Source organism: Callorhinus ursinus, unplaced genomic scaffold (assembly GCF_003265705.2).
Source record: "Callorhinus ursinus isolate GAN/ISIS: 27379988/994484 unplaced genomic scaffold, GSC_fseal_2.0 scaffold19, whole genome shotgun sequence".
Taxonomy (NCBI): domain Eukaryota; kingdom Metazoa; phylum Chordata; class Mammalia; order Carnivora; family Otariidae; genus Callorhinus; species Callorhinus ursinus.
The window spans coordinates 29633828-29656782 of NW_027397081.1; the positions used below are offsets into that span (position 1 = coordinate 29633828).

Consider the following 22955-nt stretch of genomic DNA (forward strand, 5'->3'; position numbering starts at 1 on the left):
TGGAAATGATACCACTTACATCAGTATTTTAGAGGGTGATCTAAGGAATAAATTGGTATCATTTTCACTTCCCTCCTCACCTCTGGAACTGTGACATCTCTGATGGCCTTGGTTTCAAGAATAAGAAGTAATGCCATTATCTTAAGCACTTCAAAGCTTGATGCCTCTGGAAATACAGGATTAGTTTCATACTTTTCAAAAAAGTAAGCCGAGTGGAGAAGGGAGTGACAACTGCTGCTCCTAGAATAACATGAAAAGCATATAGGAGATAAAAAGCAAGAGACAATGCAAGGCTGGGCCATATTCAGCTGGCCTTCCCATCATCACATGTGTCTTTTCAGAGCTCCTTACTCTCTTCTCTGCCCTCACGTCTGGGTTAACGGCCGTTATGCTGGTATGAGGTACCTCCAGGCAGAAAGCATATATTAACTCTCATAGTGAACCAGGCAGTGGTACCCTTTGCTTACTAAAATAAAATTGGAGCCAATGGGTGTTGTTTACAGAAAAAGGAAAGACAGGAAAAAGGAGGTTTTCCGCAGCATAATCTCCAGTCCCATCCATGTTGATGTAAAAGTTGGGTATTCATCCTTTCTAATGGCTGAGTAATATTCTATTGTATATACGGACCACATCTTCTTTATCCATTCATCTGTTGAAGGGCATCTCGGCTCTTTCCACAGTTTGGCTATTGTGGACATTGCTGCTATGAACATAAGTCAAGCAGAGAAAGCCAATTATCATATGGTTTCACTTATTTGTGTAACATAAGGAATAGCATGGAGGACACTAGGAGAAGGAAGGGAAAAATGAGGGGGGGAGGGAATTTGAGGGAGAGATGAGCCATGAGAGACTATGGACTCTGAGAAACAAACAGGGTTTTAGAGGGGAGGGGGGAAGGGGGATTGGTTAGCCCAGTGATGGATATCAAGGAGGGCACGTACTGCATGGAGCACTGGGTGTTATACGAAAACAATGGATCGTGGATCACCACATCAAAAACTAATGATGTATTGTATGGTGACTAACATAACATAATAAAATTAAAAAAAAAGAAAGGTTTCCCTCTTGGATTTTAGCTTTGGCTTGACACTGAGCTGGTATATTTATATAACTATTATCAGCTTGAGAACACACAGGCCTGAAGTCAAGTCTTTTCCTTAATACAGTTGGAAATGTCATATTGTGGGTTTTATAATTCCTTTGTCATCTCTGCTCACCTGCAAAGCAGCCCTCCAGGACTGGACCCCAGTGCCTACATTCTCAGAACTCCTCCATTATCCAGCTGGGATTAAATACCTTTGGACTGGAAGACCAAGAGCCTTTGCCAGCTATGAATTCAAGCATATTTTGATGCTCAGAAATGTAGAATTTCTGGATTTGGTGTAAAAGGAATTATCATTTTTATGTTTTCATTTATTTTACTTATTTTTCTTGCCACCATTTAATGTTCTCCCTTTCAGTACCTCTCACCCTCCCTTCTTTATTTCCTTCCTTTTTCTTTTTTAGCCTACCTCTCCTTCACCTGCCTTGGACCTCATACTGAATTTTCTTGGGATTCTCATTTATATTATTCCACTCATGGTATTTAGGGTTAATATATTTCTGGCCTCAAGTCTAAAGTCATTCAATGTAAAACTTACTGTTCCTTGGGCCGCTGGAAAGGCATTGATCCCCGTATAGCAAATATAGTAATGATAATAAGATAATAGTTAAATGTTTCTCTGGTTATTGGTGAAAGAAGGATTAAAAAGTTGCTAATAATATTTTACAGTTAAGATAAATGTAAGGTACACAATCACACTGAAAGACAATAGGAGTATTAAAAATAGGTCCCAGATTTTTTGATAGTAATTTATAGCTTTGGCATACAGAAGAGCTTGCCAAAGCTATAGCATGGAGCACTGGGTGTTACACAAAACAGTGAATCATGGAACACTACATCAAAAACTAATTATGTACTGTATGATGACTAATATAACATAATAAAATTAAGTTAAAAAAAAGGAAATGGAATTTTAAGCACAACACTGAGTGGTTACCTCTATACTGGATTGGGTCACCTAGTTCTTCTGGCTGAAAAAACATTTGTCAGTTCTACTTGAAGCAGTTAAGTCCTAGGAAATCATGGAACCCAAAAATGCCAGTTTCCTAATTTATAGTGAGAGCTACATTGTCAGAAGAAACACTGAAAGAGCAAAGACAGTGAGTCGGACAGCGAATCCTGGCTTTTCGGCTGTCTGTGTCATACACTCTGTAGGTTACTGACATGTAGATTATCATATTGTATTGAAATTGTGTTTCTCCTCCACTTTATAGTCAATAACATTTCCAAAAACATCTTGCAATTCAGGTATGATCATTGGGAATTGGAGGTACAAAGATGAATAAGGATGCTAAAATAACAAAAAATAAAAAGAGCAATAATGCTAGTTTGGAGTGACATCAGCAAGCGGTAGAATAGGAAACTCCAGGCTCTTGTTCTCCCACAGAAACACTGAAAAAAACAGACAAACAAACAAAGTTGAACCAACTTTGTAAGAGCTTTGAAAAACAGTTGAAGGTTTATAGCAACCAAATAAATGCCCTGTCAAGAAAAAACAATCTTTAAAATGGGAAGTTTTATGACATTTTTACTCACTCTTTCCCCACCACAGTCTCTCCCTATCCCTGTTCTCTTCTGCCCCCTAAATCGGAGGGAGCAGAGCAAACCTTATTTGCAGATTGTTTGGTACATTTGTTCTAACTTCTCTGGGCATAACTGAAGGACAGACATGAGTTGCTTATCTTTGTCTCACATAACTTGGAATGCAGATGGGAAAAGAAGTAGACACTGCTTGTAAAAGCTATAAGGGGACTACAAACCCACAATTGCTGGAAGAGATTCTTGGTAGAGATATACAATAGGCCATTATAGGCTCAGAAGAGAAGCTGTGATAAGACTAGGAAATTCGGACATTCAGAACAACAGCATAACATCCCGGGGTGATCCCTATACTCAGAGCAAGCCTAAATAAGAAAGGGGAGAAGGAGTGCCCCTGCATAGAGCCAGTCTCCAAAGATTTGGGAGACATGGCTGTTCTCTTTTGTGTGTGTGTGTGTTTCAGCTCTTGGCATTCATGGAAGAAGTCTTTATTGGAACAGGAAATGTCTGTCAGAACATTAGCTGAAGAGAAGGTAAAGGAACCTCAGTGACCATGCTCAAAAAGGAATAGTGTTTGAGAAAAAAAAAATTGGAACTTTCAAAACAGAGTACTACAGTTTTCAACAGTAATTAAACACACACACACACATACACATAGCAAACTCTGGGGAAGGAGAATCTGATTTCCTGAGTAATAGTTTTGTAATAGTCGAATGCCCAATTTTCAACAAACCTGCAAAATATACAAATAAGCAGGAAAATGTGGCTCATTCAAAGAAACAAAGTGAATGAAAATAAACTGTCCTAGAGGAAGCCCAGACATTGGATTTAGTAGAAAAAGACATTAAATAATTTATCTTAAATATGGTCAGAGAGCTAAGGGAAAACATTGAAAAGAAATCAGGAAAACATTATTTGAGCATCAGAATATCAACAGAGATAGAAATTATAAAAAGGAATCAGTTCTGGACCAGAAAAGTACAATAACTGAAATGAAAAATTCACTGGAGAGGATAAACAGCATATTTGAGCAGGCAAAAGAATCAGTGAACCAGAAGATAGGGCAATATAAATTATCAATCAAGTCTGAGGAGCAGAAAGAAATAAGAATGCAGAATGAACATAGCCTGTATTATTTTCCTATGCTGTCAAAACAAAATGCCACAGATTGAGTGGCTTAAACAACCAGAATCTATTTTCTTACAGTTCTGGAGGGTAGAAGTCCAAGATCAAGGTTTGATTCCTTTTGAGGCTTCTCCTTGGTGTGCACATGGCCACCTTTTTGCTGTGTCCTCACACAGTCTTTCCTCTGCAATGCAAATCATTCTATGTGTCCTAATTTCCTGCTTATACAAGACACAAGTCAGATTGGATTAGGACTAATAGCCTCAGTTTATCACCTTTTTAAGGGCTCTGTCTCCACATCTAGTCATATTCTGAGGTACTGGGGGCCAGGACTTCAAAACATGAATCTTGTTTGGGGGGGAGGAGGGGCACACACACAGTTCAGCCCATAACAGAGCCTAAGGGACTTGTGGGATACTGTCAAGCTGACCAACATGTGCTTTATGGGAGTCCCAGGAGAAGAGAGAGAAAAGGGGGCAGGATGATTATTTGAAGAAATAATGGCTGAAAACGTCCCCATTTGATGGAAGGCATGAATCTACAAATCCAAGAAGTTCAATGAACTCCAAGTAAGATAAACCCAAGGGGACTTTTCCTGAGACACATTGTACTCAAATTGTTAAAAGCCAGAGACAAAAAGAGAATCTTGAAAGTGGCAAGAGAGAAGTGAATTATCACTGGAAATCATCAACAAAGTTATCAGTGATGTCTCATCAGAAATGTTGGAAGCTAGAAAACTGTGGGGTGGCATATTTAATGTGTTGAAAGAAAAACACTCTAAACTGATATTTTTAGATCTGGCAAAACTGACCTTCAAAAATGAGGGCGAAATTAAGACATTTTCAGAAAAGCTGAGGGAGTTCATTATCTGCTCTACATAAAAGTGTCAAAGGGAATCCTTCAAGTTGAAATGAAAGAACACTAGATGGTAACTCAGTGTAACTCAAATCTACATGAAGATCTCTAGTAGAGATAATCACAAAAATATAAAAGCTAGTCTTATAATTGTGATTTATAAATTCTATAGAATTTAAAGACAAATGCCTAAAAATAATTATAAATCTATGTTATTGATAAGGCACACAACCTGTAAAGATGTAACTTGTGTCGAGAATAACATAGGGAAGGACAAAGTAGAATTTTTGCATATAATTGAAGTTGAGTTAGTATCAGTTCAAATTTGTTATAATTTTAGGATGTTATAATAAACCTTATGATAACCACAAGGAAAGTATCTATAGAGTTTACACTAAAGAAAATGAGAAGGGAATCAAAATGTGTTACTCCCAAAAAACAAAACATTAAAAAAAAAACTGAAGGAAATGAGGGACAAAAATAATACATACAGAAAGCAAGTAGCAAAATAGCAGAAATAAGTCCATTATTAATTATTTTTTTTAAGATTTTAGTTAAGAGAGAGAGTGGAGGGAGGGACACAGGCAGAGGGATAAGCAGACTCCATGCTGAGCATGAGCCCGATGTGGGGCTCAATCCCGTGACCCTTAGATCATGACCTGAGCTGAAATCAAGAGTCAGATGCTTAACCAACTGAGCCACCCAGGTGCCCCTAGTTAATTTTAACTTTAAATGTAAGTGGATTAAACTCTTCATCAAAAGGCAGAGATTGGCAGAAAGGATAAATAAATGATCCAGCTACATGCTGTCTGTAAGACACTCAGTTTATATCTAAACACAAATGGGTTGAAAGGATGGGAAAAGATATTCTATGCAAATAGTAATCAAAAGACAAAATAGACTTTAAGTCAAAAACTATTAAAAGAAACAAAGAATGTCAGTAATAATAATATATAATAATTACAAATGTGTGCATCAAACATCTCAGCCCCTTAGTATATGAAGCAAACATTGACAGGATTGAAGGGAGAAATAGTTCTGCAATAGTAATTTGAGATTTTAGTGCCCACTTTCAATAATGGATAAACAAGATAGAAAATCAATAAAGAAATATAGGACTTGAACAACATTATGAACCAATTGGACCTAACAGGCAAATACAGAACACTACAGAACACTACACTCAGCAACAGCAGAATACACATTTTTCACAAGTACACATGGAACATTTTCTAGGATTGATCATATTTTAAGCCAAAAAAGTCTTAATTTAAAAAATTAAACCATATAAAGTATCTTTTCTAGTCACAATGGAATGAAACTAGAAATAAATAACTGAAAGAAACTAGGAATTTCACAGATACGTGGAAATTAACACACTCTTAACCAACAGATCAAAGAAGTTACAAAGGAAATTAGAGAATACCTTGAGACAAATGAAAACACAATATACCAAAATTTATAGGATTTGGAGAAAGTAGTACTAAGAGTAAAACACTTAAGATTTCAATAAAGAAAGGTCTAAAATCAATAACAATGTTACACCCTAAGGAACTGGAGAAAGAAGAATAAACTGAACCCCAAACCAGCAGAAGGTAGGAAATGGTAAAGATTAGAGCAAAAATTAATTTTAAAAAAAGAGAATAGAAAAACAATAGAGAAAAATCAATGAAAATAAAAGTATCTTCTTTGAAAAGATAAAGTTGACAATGTTTAACTAGATTCACTAAGGAAGAAAGAAGGTTTGAATTACTAAAATCAGAAAAGAAAGGGGGGGGATGTAACTACTGATTTTATAGAAATAAATATGATTATGAAAGAATACGTGAACAAGTGTACTTCAGCAAATTGACAAATTTCTAGAAACAAGCAATACTAAAACTTAATTGTTAAGAAATAGAAAGTCTGAGATATATAACTAGTAAGGAGATCGAATCTGTAATCAAAAAACAAAAGCTCTGACCAGATGAATTCACTGGTGAATTCTAACAAACATTTAAAGAATAACATCAGTCTTGTCAAACTCTTCCAAAAAATTAAAGAAGAATACCTCTAACTCATTACCCTGATATGAACACCAGACAAAGAAACTACAAGAAAAGAAAACTATAGATCAGTATTCCTTAATACTGATTCAAAAATCTTACAAAAATTACTAGCAAACAGAATTCCATAACATATTAAAAGGAATGCACACCATGAATGAATGGGATTTGTTTCCAGAATGCAAGAATGATTTAACATTTCAAAACTGGTTAAGGTAATAACCAGATTAATTGGATAAAGTTAAAGAACCACATGATCATATCAATTAATGCAGTAAAAGCATTTGACAAAATTTAATACCCTTTCATAATAAAAACACCCAATAAGGAGTAGAAGGGACTTCCTCATTATGATAAAAAACCGTATATGAAAAACCCACAGTTAATGTCAGAAATAGTGGTGAAAAACTGGTTTCCCCCTAAGATCAGAAACAAAACAAGGATACCTACATTCACCATTTCTATTATACATAATTTTGGATTTTCTAGCCAGAGCAGTTAGGCAACAGAAAGAAGTAGAAGTTATCCCTACTGGAAAGGAAAAAGTAAAACAATATTGGGAAGAAAGAAGTAAAATTATCTCTATTCATGGATAATGTGATTTTATATGTAGAAAACCCTAAAAAAAAAAAGAACAAAGCAAAAAAAGTAAGTGTGGGGGTAGCCTAGAGCTAATAACAAAAAAAAAACCCCAACATACAAAAACTTAAGTTGCATTTCTACACATTAACAATGAACATACAGAAAAGGAAATTAAGAAAATCCCATTTATAATAGCATCAAAAAGAATAAAATATTTAGGAATAAATTTAATCCAGGAAGTAAAAGACTTGTATCCGAAAACTGCAAAACATTGCTGAAATTAAAGAAGACACAAAGAAATGGAATAAATTCTGGGTTTATGGACTAGAAAACTTAATATTGTTTATGCTACCCAAAGGAATCTACATTTCAGTGTATTCTCTTTCAAAATCCCAAAGTGTTCTTTTCTGAAATATAAAAACCCATCCTGAAATTTATGTGGGATCTCAAGGGGCCCTAAATAGCTGAAGTCATCTTGAAAAAGAACAAAGTTGGAGGACTCACATTTACTGATTGCAAAACATACTATGAAGCTACAGCATTCAAAACATTGTGGTACTGGCATAATGGCAGACACATGGACCAATGGAACAGAATGAGAGCCCTGAAATAAACCCTTGCATGCCTGGTCAAATAATTTTCAACAAGGGTGCTAAGACTTTTGAATGGGGAAGAATAGCCTCTTCAAAAAATAGTGTTGGCTACTGGGTATTTACCCCAAATATACAAATGTAGGGACCCAAAGGAGTATGTGCACCCCCAAACTTTATAGCAACAATGTCCACAATAGCCAAACTATGGAAAGAGCCAAGATGTCCATCAACAGATGAATGGATAAGGAAGATGTGGTGTATATATATACAATGGAATATTATGCAACCATCAAAAAACCGAAATCTTGCCATTTGCAATGACGTGGATGGAACTAGAGGGTATTATGCTAAGCGAAATAAGTCAGAGAGACAACTATCATATGATCTCACTGATATGAGGAATTCTTAATCTCAGGAAACAAACTGAGTGTTGCTGGAGTGGTGGGGGGTGGGAGGGATGGTGTGGCTGGGTGATGGATATTGGGGAGGGTATGTGCTGTGGTAAGCACTGTGAATTGTGTAAAACTGATGAATCACAGACCTGTACCTCTGAAACAAAGTATACATTATATGTTAAAAAAAAAAAAAGGAAGGGAAAAATGAAGGGGGGCGGAATCGGAGGGGGAAATGAACCATGAGAGACTATGGACTCTGAGAAACAAACTGAGGATTTTAGAGGGGAGGCGGTGGGGGGATTGGTTAGCCCAGTGATGGGTATTAAGGAGGGCACATATTGCATGGAGCACTGGGTATTATATGCAAACAATGAATCATGGAACACTACATCAAAAACAAAACAAAACAAAAGCTCCTTCCCTCAAGCACTCTCTTTATGAAGATTGTGTATCCTGGGCAGCTGTCCTAACTTGGACTCAAATAAACTCTTTTTCCTTTTAAAAAAAAAATAGTGCTGGGAAAAGTAGATATGCACATTCTAAATAATGAATTTGGGCCCTTACCTTACACAAAAATAACTTAAAATGGATGAAAGACCTAAATATAAGATCTAAAGCTAAAATTCTTTGAAGAAGGAAAGTCTTCATGACGTTGGATTTGGCAATGATGTTTTGGATATGACACCAAAAGCACAGGCAACAAAAGGAAAAGATATATTCGACTCCGTCAAAATTAAAAACTTATGTAAATCAAAGGACACTATCAATAGAATAAAACAGCATGGTTTCTGTTTCACATCAGTGGCATTAAGGACATTCATGAAGTTGTGTAACAATTGCCACGATCCATTTCCACAACTTGTTCATCATCCTAAACAGAAACTCTATACCGATTAAACAGCAACTCCCCATTTCCACCAAACCCCAGCCTCTGGTAATCTCCATTCTACTTTCTATGAGTTTGCCTATTCTAGGTACCACATATAAGTGGAATCATACAATGTTTGCCCTTTTATGTCTGGCTTATTTCACATAACATGTTTTCAAGGTAAACATGATATCCAGAATATATAAAGAACCCCTACAACTCAACAACAAAAACACCTACTTAAAAAAAAAAGGCAAAGGACTTGAATAAACATTTCTCCAAAGGAGATAAACAAATGATCAATAAGCACATGAAAAGATGTGCAGCATCTTCCAGCTTAGGGAAATGCAAATCAGAATCACAATGATATACTATTTCACACCCATTAGGATGGCTATTATTAAAAATAAAAAAACAAAACAGAAAATTACACACGTTGGTGAGGATGTGGAGAAATTGGAACCCTCATGGGCATTGCCAATGGGGTTATAAACTGGTATAGCCACAGCAGTAAAGTTTAGCAGTTCCTCAAAAAGTTGCACATAGAATTACCATATAATCCAGAAATTAAACTCCCTGGTTCATACCCAAAAGAATTAAAAGCCAGGATTCAAACAGATACTTATACACCATGGTTCATAGCAGCATTATTCACAATAGCCAAAAAGTAGAAATAACCCATATGTTGATGAATGATGAATGGATAAACAAGATGTGGCAAATACATATGTGGGATACTATTCAGCCTTAGAAAAGAGTGAAATTCTGATACATAGTACACAGATGTACCTTGAAAATATGCTATGTGAAATAAGCCAGACATAAAAGGACAAACATTGTATGATTCCACTTATATGTGGTGCCTAGAATAGGCAAACTCATAGAAAGTAGAATGGAGGTTCCCAGAGGCTGGGTTTTGGTGGAAATGGGGAGTTGCTGTTTAATCGGTATAGAGTTTCTGTTTAGGATGATGAACAAGTTGTGAAAATGGATCATGGCAATTGTTACACAACTTCATGAATGTCCTTAATGCCACTGAATTGATTATACGTGTAAAACTGGTTAAAATGGTGAATTTTATGTTATATATATTTTACTAGAATAAAAAATTTTTCTAAATAGTAATAGTGACAATGTGGAAAAACTGGATCACTCATAGATTGTACGTAGAAAACACAGTAAGATTAGGGGTGGATCACCATGTCTCACATTCAGTTGAGATGTGTTATTGAGATGACATTGGGGAGGGTATGTGCTATGGTGAGCGCTGTGAATTGTGCAAGACTGTTGAATCACAGACCTGTACCTCTGAAACAAATAATACATTATATGTTGAAAAGAAAAAAAAAGAAGATAGCAGGAAGGGAAAAATGAAGGGGGGGAATTGGAGAGGGAGATGAACCATGAGAGACTGTGGACTCTGAGAAACAAAGTGAGGGTTCTAGAGGGGAGGGGGTTGGGAGGTTGGGTTATCCCGGTGATGGGTATTAAGGAGGGCACGTACTGCATGGAGCACTGGGTATTATACGCAAATAATGAATCATGGAACACTACATCAAAAACTAATGATGTAATGTATGGTGATTAACATAACGTAATAAAAAAAGACTGACCTCTACCTCTGAAACCAATAATACATTATATGTTAATTAATTGAATCTAAATTAAACAAATAAATGGAAAGTTAAAAAAAAAGATGTTATTGAGATAAAAATACCACATTCAGTAAAGAGAAAATCTCTGTCACCCTGAACTGATTTTCTCTATTCACTAACCTTCAGTTGGGTAGGAAGAGCCAGACACTCTGCCTGCTGCTGAGGTTTTTTAGAGAGCCCAAAAGCAAAACCTCAAAACACTCATGTTCAATGAAATGTCAGAAACATGTAGGCAGTGCCAAATTATTCATCATCACGTAAGTGTTTTCATTGCATACTTTGATCACGAATGCAGTTAAGCCAGTTGATTTTTTAACTTAACATATTCACTAAAATAATTCAGGAAAACTTATATAAAATTTTTTATGTAAGTTTAAATAGTTCTTACGTATATATTTTCTGATATATTGTAAATATTAATTAAAACTGTTACTTCACTTTTTTTACTGTATCCAGTGGATTCCAAATGTCATAATGATTTGATATGTCATTTTAGGAATAACAAGTTTTCTACATTTTAATGTTGAAATAATTATAGATTCACAGGAAGTTGCAAAGATATAGTACAGAGTAGTCCCTTGTTAGTAAAACAAAACAAAAAAACCTAGATCATGACAGTTTTGAAATTCAGATTTGAATTTTGAAAGCAGTGAATTTTTGGTATAACCCAACTCTGGAAACAGTTTGTGAGTTTCCTAAAAAAACTGACCATGCAACAACATACAGTAGAGCACATGTACTCTTGGGCGTTTATTCCAGTGCAAAGGAAACCTTGTTCATACAAAACCATGTTCCTGGTAGCTTTATTCAGAATAGCTGCAAACTGAAAACAACCCAGCTATCTTTTAATGGGTGAGTGGTTAAACTGGTACATCCATACCATGGAATGCTACTCAGCAATGCAAAGAAATGAACTATTGTTACACCCAAGTTGGATGGATCTAAAGGGCATTATGCTGAATGAAAAAAAAGCCAATCTCAGAAGGTCACCTATGGTGTATTTCCATTTATATATATTATTTATATGTCTCTAAGTGACAAAATTGTGGAGATGAAGAGCAGATTAGTGGTTGCTACGGGTAACGGATGGTGAGGGGATAGATGTGACTATAAGGGGTGGCATGAGGGGGATCTTTGTTGGTGGAATAGTTCTGCATCTTTTTGTTAAATAGTTCTTTATATTGCAGTGGTGATTACAGGAATCTTCACATGTGATAAAATGACATAAAATCATACAATTTTTTCTACACATCAGTTTTCCATATTGTGCTATAATTATGTAAGATACGACCAGTGGGGGAAACTGGGTGAAAGATTTACTGAATTTTTTAAAAAAGATTTTATTTTAGGGGCGCCTGTGTGGCTCAGTCAGTTAAGCATCTGCCTTCGGCTCAGGTCATGATCCCAGGGGTTCTGGGATCAAGTCCCGTGTCAGGCTTCCTGCTCAGTGGGGAGTCAGCTTCTCTGTCTCCTGCTCCCCCTGTTTGTGCTGTCAAATAAAATCTTTTTAAAAGAAGATTTTATTTTATAGAGAGAAAGCATGACCGGGGGAAGAGCAGAGTCTAGAGAGGGATAAGCAAACTCCACACTGAGCACGAGCCCAACATGGGGCTTGATCCTACCACCCCAAGATCATGACCTGAGCCTAATCAAGAGTCGGACACTTAACTGACTGAGCCACCCAGTGCCCCAGATTTACTGAATTTTAATGACCACATACTGAAACCATAATATGCTTGGGACTTAACCACACCTTCCTCTAAAGGGGAGTCTTAAATTTGGTTAAGAGGTTTTGAATACAAACAGACAACTACATGTATCTTAGACATGTTCTAAGTCCAAGATTCAATAATCTATTCCTAGGCAGGATGAAGAAGAGAGTGACCACATTATAGCCCTGTGAGAAAACTGAATTCAACTAAATGATTTTTTGGAAAGCTCAAGTCAAGGGAATCCAATACAGAATACAAAAAAATGCACCTTGATTTATTCAGCAAACACTTTCCAAGTACCTACTAAATATCATTCAGTGTTAGAATTGAAGATATAAAGATGAGTAAACCTAAAAAAACTTGTTCTTTTATACTAGAATGTAAGCTCCATGAGAACATATATTTTGATATGTTTTATTCATGTATCATCTGTAATGTTTAGTCCAGTATCCGGCATTTAATAGGTGCTAAATAAAAATAGCTGAATGAATGGGCTCTCCTAAAAAGCTTAGAGTCTGAAGCCAAGATAGATATGAAATAGGGACAAGAGCATGTGATAGATGCTATCATAGATTCCCCCCCTTTTTCTCCTTCCTGAAACTCTTTTTTCAGTCTTTTTTTTTTTTTTAAGATTTATTTATTTGACAGAGAGAGATACAGAGAGAGAGGGAACACAAGCATGGGGAGTGGGAGAGGGAGATGCAGGCTTCCCGCAGAACAGGGAGCCTGATGCGGGGCTTGATCCCAGGACCCTGGGACCATGACCTGAGCTGAAGGCAGATGCTTAACGACTGAGCCACCCAGGTGCCCCTACCTTTTTTTTCAGTCTTAAGTAGTATAATCTCTTTGTGAGTATTCTGATGGTACTGGGGTTCAGCATGTGCACAATTAAGCCTTAGCAGCCACCACTTCAGGGCTGGCTTCCGGACCCCATTTCCCAGCTGGTTATGTCAGAATCTTACCCTCAGGCACAGGTAGTATTCCAGATGAGTTACTTGTGATGCCTTTAAGAGTTAGGTTTGTTCTAGTCCTCATAGCACCATTCTTTTACACAAGTTATTGCTATTCAGTTGACCCTTGGCCAAGATGGGGCTAATAGGTAATAGGTGCCTGCCCTTCCCCCTGCAGTTGAAAATCCTGTAATATCTGAATTTTTGACTCCCCCAAAACTTAACTATTAATAATAGCCTATTGTTGACCAGAAGCCTTACCTATAACATAAACAGTCGATAAAGTCATATTTTATATGCATTATATGCTGCATTCTTATAATAAAATAGCCTGGAGGAAAAAAAAGTTAAAATCATAAGAGAAAGTACATTTACAGTACTGTATGGATATTTATTTAAAAAATTCCTCCAGGAGGGGCTGGGACGGGGTGGTGGCGGTGGGCCTGGCTTTGGGGTGATGATACTCCACAGCCTGGTGGTCTCTGCTCAGCAGTGGGCCACCCATGGGTGCTGACGGTGGTGGCCTGGAGGTTCAGTACCACTGACCCACCTACCTGGAAGTATACCGCCAGCTATAACCATCAGCAGCTTCGGGGGCAGGTCAGCACTGGGCCAGGAGGGACTCAGGGCAGCACGGAGGACCTTCTGGGCATGTTCTTGTGCTTCAGCCCAGCCTCCTGCCTGCCAGCCCTGGGCGCTCAAACTGACCACCCTGTTGGCACAATGGGCCACCTGTAGCCCTGTCTGGTACCAGGGCTCCCCCCGGGCTGCTGATGGCTGGCTCCCTGCAGGCCTCCCCTCCCTGTGTTCTCAGAGGGCAGCAAGTGTGACTTCTGCACCAGTCATGTTTGATTCTCCTGTGGAGACTGGGCTGGGCAGTTGTAAATAAATACCATGTGGCTTTTCCTGTAAGCTCTTAAAAAACCCACCTGTAAGTGGACCTGTGTAGTTCAAACCCGTGTTGTTCAAGGGTCGTCTGTATTTTAAAGTGGGATCTGGGCGCCTGGGTGGCTCAGATGGTTAAGCGTCTGCCTTCGGCTCAGGTCATGATCCCAGAGTCCTTGGATTGAGTCCCGCATCGGGCTCCCTGCTCCTTGGGAGCCTGCTTCTCCCTCTGCCTCTCTCTCGCTCTCTCTCTCTGTGTCTCTCATGAATAAATAAATAAAATCTTTAAAAAAAAATAAAATAAAGTGGGATCTGGGCTTGTGGGGATGGGTAAATGAGGCAGTGTAGAATATTTGTAAGTTTAAGACTTGTTTAAGAATAATAGTAATAAAAAAAGACTTAAGAATAGAAGGAGATTTCTGAAGTGTAGGACTCTCAGCGTGAGCCGCCTCAGCTCTGGCCCAGATGTGGTGAATCCTCAGAGCTACACTTGCTCGTAGTGGTCCTCTGTTGTTTAATCTTCTTGGGACATACTGTCTTCCAGGATTGGCACAGGCAGCTGCCTGTGAAACTTACCCAGGGTAATTGGGCAGGAGAGGGTCTGGCCGAGCCTTCATTAAGGAGTACAGAGCATTCACCTCTTTGCTGCAGAGTAGAGGGATTAAAAGAGGTGATTATTTCCATTATCTGGGGCTGTGTTACCTTAGCTTCTTTTAGGTTGTAAGAAGCACATTGGCTTAGTTCACTCTAGAGGTTTATTACATAAAGAATGTGTCTCAGTTAGCCTTCATGAGATTTCCACATGGTTGCAGACACTAGAGGAACTTCCCTGTTACCCTGTTTGTCCTCCAGTTCACTTGTTACCAACTCTAGTGTTTCCACCATTTTTGATAAATCACCTAATCCCTCCTTCTGCTCTTCTTCCAGTCTGTTTTTCTGGTGACTATGAACTCTCTAATGCATTTCTAATTTCTCTTAACATCATACTTCTTAGAGGAAAGGGGCAGATTGGGTTGTCTAGTTTATTACTCAGTTGGGTGAAGCTCTCATGAGTTACCTCAGAGGCCTCTTAGATGGCCTCTAGGTTGGAAGCTGATTCCTGGTCATAGTCATTTGTAACCAGAGTTTCAGTGTCTCATCATCCAAATTATAGTGATCGCACTGAAAGAACTGTCTGTGATCATTTCCTTAGAAGGAACCTGTGTGGCCTTGCTAGATATTCAAAGCATCGTTTATTACTCTTTATCAGTGGGTCACTGGGAGCTTTCAGACTGAAGGAGAAGTAGAAAATGCTGCACATACATGGGATGTGTTTCTGGTTCCCAAAAGGAGTAGCCCATGGTTAATCAAAACAAAATAAAATTATCTTTACTTGCCTGGTTCTATAACCTTTTGTAGAAGTCAGTGTTCTAGAAATTAATAACAACTCAGGTATATGTATTATACTTCTGATTTTCATCCCTCTTAGTAAATTTTTTATGGCTTTTGCTATAATTAATGAAGTCTAAGAAAGAAAGGATCAAAATGTATACTTGGAATGTACACATGTAACTGAACCATTAAATAAGATTTATAAAGGGGAAAGACTGGATCTGCATCCCACCTAATGTACAAGGAGTTAGAAAGCCACTTAGAGTACATGTCTTTCTGCACATTGTCTTTAGCTGGGATAGTAAGCTAAGATCCAGAGACCTTAATGAGGGTTTTGTATGAAGGCCCTCTTTGGGGAATGCATATTTTCCTAGAGGCCAGGTAGCTGAAGAATGAGATTTTATGGGTGGTCAGTGTATCTACTTGATCTCCAAGAAAATAGGTAAGACGTTTGAGACCATGATAAACTGGTTTTAATGTTTGTTCAAGCACATGGACAGTCAGATGCTAGTTTTGAAAGGGATTACCAGGCAGTTGGCATATCTTGATATCTTCAGTAGCTTCATGAAAATTGTTATTATTTTCTCATTTTACCAAAAACTAGTGAAAACTTTTTTTTTAAGATTTTAATTTATTTTAGAGAGCATGCGCATGAGCCAGCGCAGGGAGGAGCAGAGGGAGGGAGACAAGCAGATTCCTGCTGAATGGGTAGCCCCACATGGGGCTTGATCCCAGGACCCTGAGATCATGACCTGAGCCGAAATCAAGAGTTGGATGCTTAACAGACTGAGCCACCCAGGCGCCCCAAGTGAAAACTTTTTTTCTTTAATTTTATTATGTTAATCACCATACATTACATCATTAGTTTTGATGTAGTGTTCCATGATTCATTGTTTGCATATAACACCCAGTGCTCCACGCAGAACGTGCCCTCTTTAATACCCATCACCAGGCTAACCCATCCCCTCACCTCCCTCCCCTCTAGAGCCCTCAGTTGTTTCTCAGAGTCCATGGTCTCTCATGGTTCGTCTCCCCCTCCGATTTCCCCCCTTCATTTTTCCCTTCCTACTATCTTCTTTTTTTTTTTTAATCATATAATGTATTATTTGTTTCAGAGGTACAGGTCTGTGATTCAACAGTCTTACACAGTTCACAGCGCTCACCATAGCACATACATTGGGGAGGGTATGTCCTAGTGAAAACTTTTTAATGAATGAGAATCACTGGGTTACATGGTTAATATAGCAAGGTGGTCTCTTAGCTGGTTGATATCTATACCAGAGAATGTTGTGCCATCCTGAAGGGGAAGGTACCAGGCCATGAGTCTGGGCCATATCAAATCCACCAAGAGTGCCCTTGCTGGGTTGGAAGCCTAGAGGAGACGAGAGTTGCAGGAGGCAGGAATGACAAGGCCCAGGTGGGTCTGGATGAAAGATGTTGACAGGATTAAGAATGGCTCTGAGCAAGAAGGAAATTCTTAGAGCTTTAGCTCCAGGGCAGTTATGTTCTGGAACTAAATTCTCAGAACTCTTCCACTCAGTTCATTCCAGTGAGGTCAGACTAAGAAAGAAAGCGATCAGCTTGCTGTATCTAAGAGACTTTGTTTTGGAATATAGTATTTTTCTATCCTCTGAGGTTATTGTAGCCTACATAGAAGGGAAAAATCTGAACTTTGTTGGAAGATTCTCTGCCATTTTAGAGTTGCATTGTCTCTGATTTTACTTTATTTTTTTCCCTTCAGGTTGCTTGATTGGGGCCGTGAATCTCAAATCCAGCAACCGAACCCCAGTAGTACAGGAATTTGAAAGTAAGTACAAGGGAGACTACTAAGAGAATGGGCGCCATCTAATGGATGTTTGGTAGTCTTGCAGCCAACTCAGGACAAACACAGGTGCACAGTGCCCTAGAGACGTCCGGGTGGGTGGCTCCTTAGCAGTGCATTTGATGTGCACGTGTGTCAGCGAAGTACTCCTTCAGCAGGCCAACAGGGAACTCTGCAGGTTTTATATTGGCTAGAATCAGATTCCTGCCCTGGCTTTGTATGTATGTAACAAAGAATTTTCTTACATAGAAGCACAGTATTAAGGGGGAGTGTGTACTCTATTTAGTAAAAGTTCTTGGTAATCATCTTTATTATTTTTTTGGCTAAAATTCAGCTTTTCTTAAAGTCATTTGGAGCCTGGAGATAGATAGATTTTTTAACCTGCATGCAAGACTTCTTGCATGTGTCCAGGTATACAAGTGATCATAAAATTGTTCCCCATTCTCTGAGAGGGCTTTTTTGTTGTTTTTTGCTCATTAGGTGTGGAACTATCTTGTATCATTACGGATTCACAGACAAGTGACCCCAGGATTGAATGGAAGAAAATTCAAGATGACCAAACCACATATGTGTTTTTTGACAACAGAATTCAGGGTATGATCCTCTAATCCCCTACTTTGTCCACAAGGGCCAGGCATATACTTGCGCCCAGAGACTTTTCTCTGACTGGTCCTGCATCTGCATCCAGGATTGGTTTTTTCTGTTTTGTTTGTTTCACTTACGGAAAATTCAAATATGGAAAGGTAATGAGAATAATATATTAAACCTCCCTGTCCCTGTCATTCAGCTTCAACAAGTATCACCTCATTAGTTATGATTTAAATCTATCTGTAGCCCATCCTGTTGAGTTATCAGAGTGAACATTTTCCTAGGCCATCCTCTTATCATGGTCCCATTCATGATACCAACTGCATGAGTTAATCAGAAGGATCACATGGAACAGCAAGGAGACAAGACAGGTATTTACTGAGCAACTACTGTGTGCCAAGCTTCCCACATTGAGAAAGCATTTGCTAGAACAGACGTCAGCATAGGGTATCTCTGATCACATGAAGCAGGAGCAGGGCAGGTGATGGGGGAGGCTTCCCAGAAGTGACATCTAAGCTGAGCTATGAAGCCGGTCAACCAGGCCAGATGGTGAGGGGTGGGGTGGAGGAAGGTGCTGGACAAGGAAGAATGCTCTGCATATATAGATGTGGCAGCAAAGGCAGGTTTGCTTAAGGAAACTTCAAGTTCTCTATCACAGCTGGGACTTAAGGAGGGGAGAGAGGAATGACTCCACATGGCTGTCGAGGCATGCCAGGGCCAGCAAGAAGCACTGAATGCCATGCAAGAATGGACAGTATCTTGAGGTCTGCAAAGATTTTTTAGAGGGAAGGAACATGATTTCATTTACACTTTAGAAAGACTTGACTTGATTTGTAGAGGAGATTGGGGATGGGGAAACTCAGAACAGTGGTGCTAATTTAGAACTTTTTTGCAGATGCTAGAAGGGAGCTGCTGATGGCCAGAGCTAAGGTTGAGGCAGTGTAGAGAGACATGGGGAGGGATTGCTAGGAGCTGGCTGTGGCAAGGGAGGGAGAGATTGAAATTATAGATGACATGCAGTGGGATCTTACCTTCACTCTGACGGGAGGGACAGGGTAAACATGAGGGACAAATGCAACAGCTTCTAAGGGCTGGCTTTGGAGTTCTCAGAGAAGTTGATAGTTGAGGCTTCAGAGAAGAGGAGAGATGTTGTGGAAACAGCCAAATCTCAGTCTTCCTGCTTTGGGTCCCCAATATCATCAGGAGTCATAGGCTCTTAAAAATCATCTTTTTGGGGGCACCTGGGGCCTCTGTCAGTTAAGCATCTGCCTTCAGCTCAGGTCATGATCCCAGGGTCCTGGGATGGAGCCCCATGTCAGGCTCCCTGCTCTCACAGGGAGCCTGCTTCTCCCTCTTCTACCCATTCATGGTCTCACTATCTCTCCCTCAAATAAACAAATAACATCTTAAAAAAAAAGAAAGAAAATGTTTTTGCAAATGTTCATCTTTCATCCTAAGCATTTTTCTGTTTTTATTATATTATGGTAAATCCTTCCTGTTCTTCCCACCAGTCAGCAGGTTTAGTAATAATTATTTTCTATTTTTGTGTCATTTTTTTTCTAACTCCTTCCTTTGTCATTCTTTTTTTTTTTAAGATTTTATTTATTTATTTGACAGAGCACAAGCAGGGGGAGTGGCAGGCAGAGAAAGAGGGAGAAGCAGGCTCCCCACTGAGCAGAGAACCCAATGCAGGGCTCCATCCCAGGACCCTGGGATCATGACCTGAGCTGAAGGCAGATGCCTAACCAACTGAGCCACCCAGGCGTCCCCCTTTATTTGTCATTCTCTAGGTTCTTCATGCTTCTTTGAAAGCATACCATCTTTTTATGCTTAAAAAATTTTAAATATTGAGATATTCATATAGCATAAAACTCACATTTTTTAAAGTGTATACTTCAGTGGTTGTTAGTATATTCAGCAAAGATGTGCAACCATCACTGCTATCAAATTCCAGAACACTTTCATCAACCCCAAAAGAAACTGCATATCCTTTAGCATTGACTTCCCTTCCGCTCTGTCCCCACCTCCTGGCAACCACTAATCTATTTTGTCTCTATGGATTTGCCTATCCTGGACACTTCATATAAATGGAATCATACAATATGTGGTTCTTTGTGACTGACTTCTTCCACTCAGCATATTATTTTCAAGGTTCATCCATGGTGTAAAATTTTTTATGAAATTCCAGTGAGGGCCAGTGTAACTTTATTTTTTATGGTTGCGGTCTTTGTGCCATTTCTAAGAAATTGTTGCCTAATCCAAGGTCATGATGATTTATATCTGTTTTTTCTAAGAGTCATACTGTTAACTCTTTGGGTTTTTTTTAAAGATTCCATTTATTTATTTCAGAGAGCAAACGCATGCACGCAAGAGAGAATGAGAGAGCAGGTACAAGTGGTGGGGAGGGACAAGCAGACTCCCCACTGAGCAGCGGGGCTCGATCCCAGGACCCTGGGATCATGACCTGAGGCATGACGAAGGCAGACGCTTAACCAACTGAGCCACCCAGGATCCCCCATACTATTAACTCGTATAGGAAGGTCTTTGTTGTATATAGTATGAGGTAGGAGTCCAACCTCATTCTTTTGCATGTGGATATCCAGTTGTCCCAGCACCATTTATGAATACTGGTTGTTTTCTAATGTTGTTTGTTTGATTTTTTTCTCTTTTAATGGGAATCCTGGCTAGGAATGATGAGAAGGAAATGAGGTCTCTGCTTTAACAACAGAGACACAGGTAATGACACATGTACCTCTTACACACCAGGTACTATTTTGGTGCTAGTGTCCCCAGTTCACCTCTCTTTTCCAGGAGCAGAAACAGAAGCCTGTGTACAGTCTCCTTATGGAGGCATTAAATGCTAGCCTCAGAAGCCACCACCTTCAGGTGGCAGAGACGTCTTTAAACAGTCATTTTATGTTCTGCATCCTCTTTTCTACAGGAGATTTGGCAGGTCGTGCAGAACTACTGGGGAAAACCTCTCTAAGGATCTGGAATGTGACCCGGACAGACTCAGCCCTTTATCGCTGTGAGGTGGTTGCTCGAAATGACCGCAAAGAAATTGATGAGATTGTCATTGAGTTAACTGTGCAAGGTAGGAACTCACATGAAGTTAAAACATGTTCCCCCTTATAGGCCTCATGAGTCTGTCTAGAAAATAAAAAAGGTCTGGAAGGGGGAAAAATAAAAAAAAAAAAAAGATCAGCTCTTTCTTTCCTTCTAGACTGTATCCCTAGGGGTATTGCAGGACTTAGGGAGTAGGCAGTTGTAGGAGCTTGGGCTGCCTGAGTTGGGGTGGAAGGGGAGAAGGGAAGTGGAGCTCTCCCTCCACCAGCTGCAGGAGGTGCTCCTCGGAAGCTGGAGGCATTAGAAATGCACTGAGGGGTTATACGCGGGGAGTTGGGGGGCGAGCTGCAGGGCAGATGCAGCAGCAGATCCGAGCCTGCGGGCGCGACCTGGGGGTGGCAGTGCTGCAGCCCCTGGCTGGTTGTCCTGTTTTGGGAGCAGGTTTATTGTGGGCTTTGAGAAGAATCAGTTCACGCTGCTGATTTGAAACCCCAACCCACATTTCTCCCACAGTGAAGCCGGTACCTCCTGTGTGCAGAGTGCCAAAGGCTGTACCGGTCGGCAAGACGGCCACGCTGCACTGCCAGGAGAGCGAGGGCTACCCCCGGCCGCACTACAGCTGGTACCGCAATGACGTGCCACTGCCCACCGACTCCAGGGCCAATCCCAGATTCCGAAACTCCTCTTTTCTCTTAAACTCTGAAACAGGCACTCTGGTAAGATCTCTTCTCAGAGGTGAGGGTAGAAATATCTTTGTTGAGGAAGGGGTTACCTGTTGTGGAAAGAGCACTTATTAGGAGAGACAGTGAACTCTATAAGACAGGAACTAAAAACCTATAATGTTGGAGATTCTGTGGGAAAAATGAACCTCCCCTCCTTCTTATAAGCAAATAAGTTCTAAGGGGATAAAATAAAGGAAGGGAAACCTGTAAAATAAAGATGATTGTGGAGGTCTATTAAATGTAGTGGGTGGGTAATGTTAGGGTCCTGATGTGAATAACCAACTGTAAAAATCATGAGACACGGAAATTGGATTACTGGCGGGATATTCGATATTAAGGAATTGTTCATTGCTTTAGGTGCAATAAGGTATTGTAGTTATATCTGAAGAAGTCCTTTTTTTTAGAGTTGCACGCTTAAGTATTTATGGATAACATGTGTCTAGAATTTTCTTCAAAAAAACCCAGTGGTGGTGGTGGGAGGTGGGTGGGGGGAGAGATGAAATAAGATTGGTCTTGTGTACAGGACAGACTGCCCTCCGCAGCAGCATCTCAGCCGAGCTTTACTGCAGCCAGGCCTCCTGATCCGTGGCTATCTAACTACACGTAGTAACAAGCAGGTTATATAGGATCCTCTATATTTGTGTTGCCCAAGTGTTGCTGAGAGACAGTGCTTATCAGAGAGTCCCTTTCCCTGAATAAAAGTAAAGCCCACACAACACGAGGGGATCTCATTGTTCAGGAGCTCTTGGGCAAGACTGCAGGGGAAGAATAGCAGGGAAGAACCTGGACAGTGAGCAGAAACCGAAAGGAAACCAGGAGCAAATGAGCAGACATTTTACTAGGCTCTGGACTTAGCGCCTTCGTGGGGGAGAGGAGCATGGCGATCTCTTCTCTTCAGTCCCCAGAGGTCGGCTCTGTTGATTGGTCTCATGATTTACTTGTAATTTCCTGCAACAGGTTTTCAATGCTGTTCACAAGGAAGACTCTGGGCAGTATTACTGCATCGCTTCCAATGATGCAGGCTCAGCCAGATGTGAGGAGCAGGAGATGGAAGTCTGTGAGTTACTTTTTGAAAATATT

The 22955-nt window shown here is 39.6% G+C and overlaps 2 protein-coding genes across 3 annotated transcripts in view; one reads left to right on the forward strand and one right to left on the reverse strand.

The window, feature by feature from the left end:
• Positions 1-22955, forward strand: part of JAM3 (junctional adhesion molecule 3) — a 105559-nt gene that overhangs the window by 67200 nt on the left and 15404 nt on the right. For both annotated transcript variants that reach the window (XM_073904017.1, XM_025893514.2), the window contains exons 2-6: positions 17419-17484; positions 17980-18093; positions 21029-21181; positions 21667-21869; positions 22833-22932. In XM_073904017.1, coding sequence (XP_073760118.1) covers positions 17419-17484; positions 17980-18093; positions 21029-21181; positions 21667-21869; positions 22833-22932 — 636 coding nt within the window. The remainder of the gene's footprint in view (positions 1-17418; positions 17485-17979; positions 18094-21028; positions 21182-21666; positions 21870-22832; positions 22933-22955) is intronic.
• Positions 21836-22955, reverse strand: part of NCAPD3 (non-SMC condensin II complex subunit D3) — a 75923-nt gene continuing 74803 nt past the window's right edge. Inside the window, exon 35 of the mRNA XM_025893513.2 lies at positions 21836-21925. Coding sequence (XP_025749298.1) covers positions 21922-21925 — 4 coding nt within the window. The 3' untranslated portion in view covers positions 21836-21921. The remainder of the gene's footprint in view (positions 21926-22955) is intronic.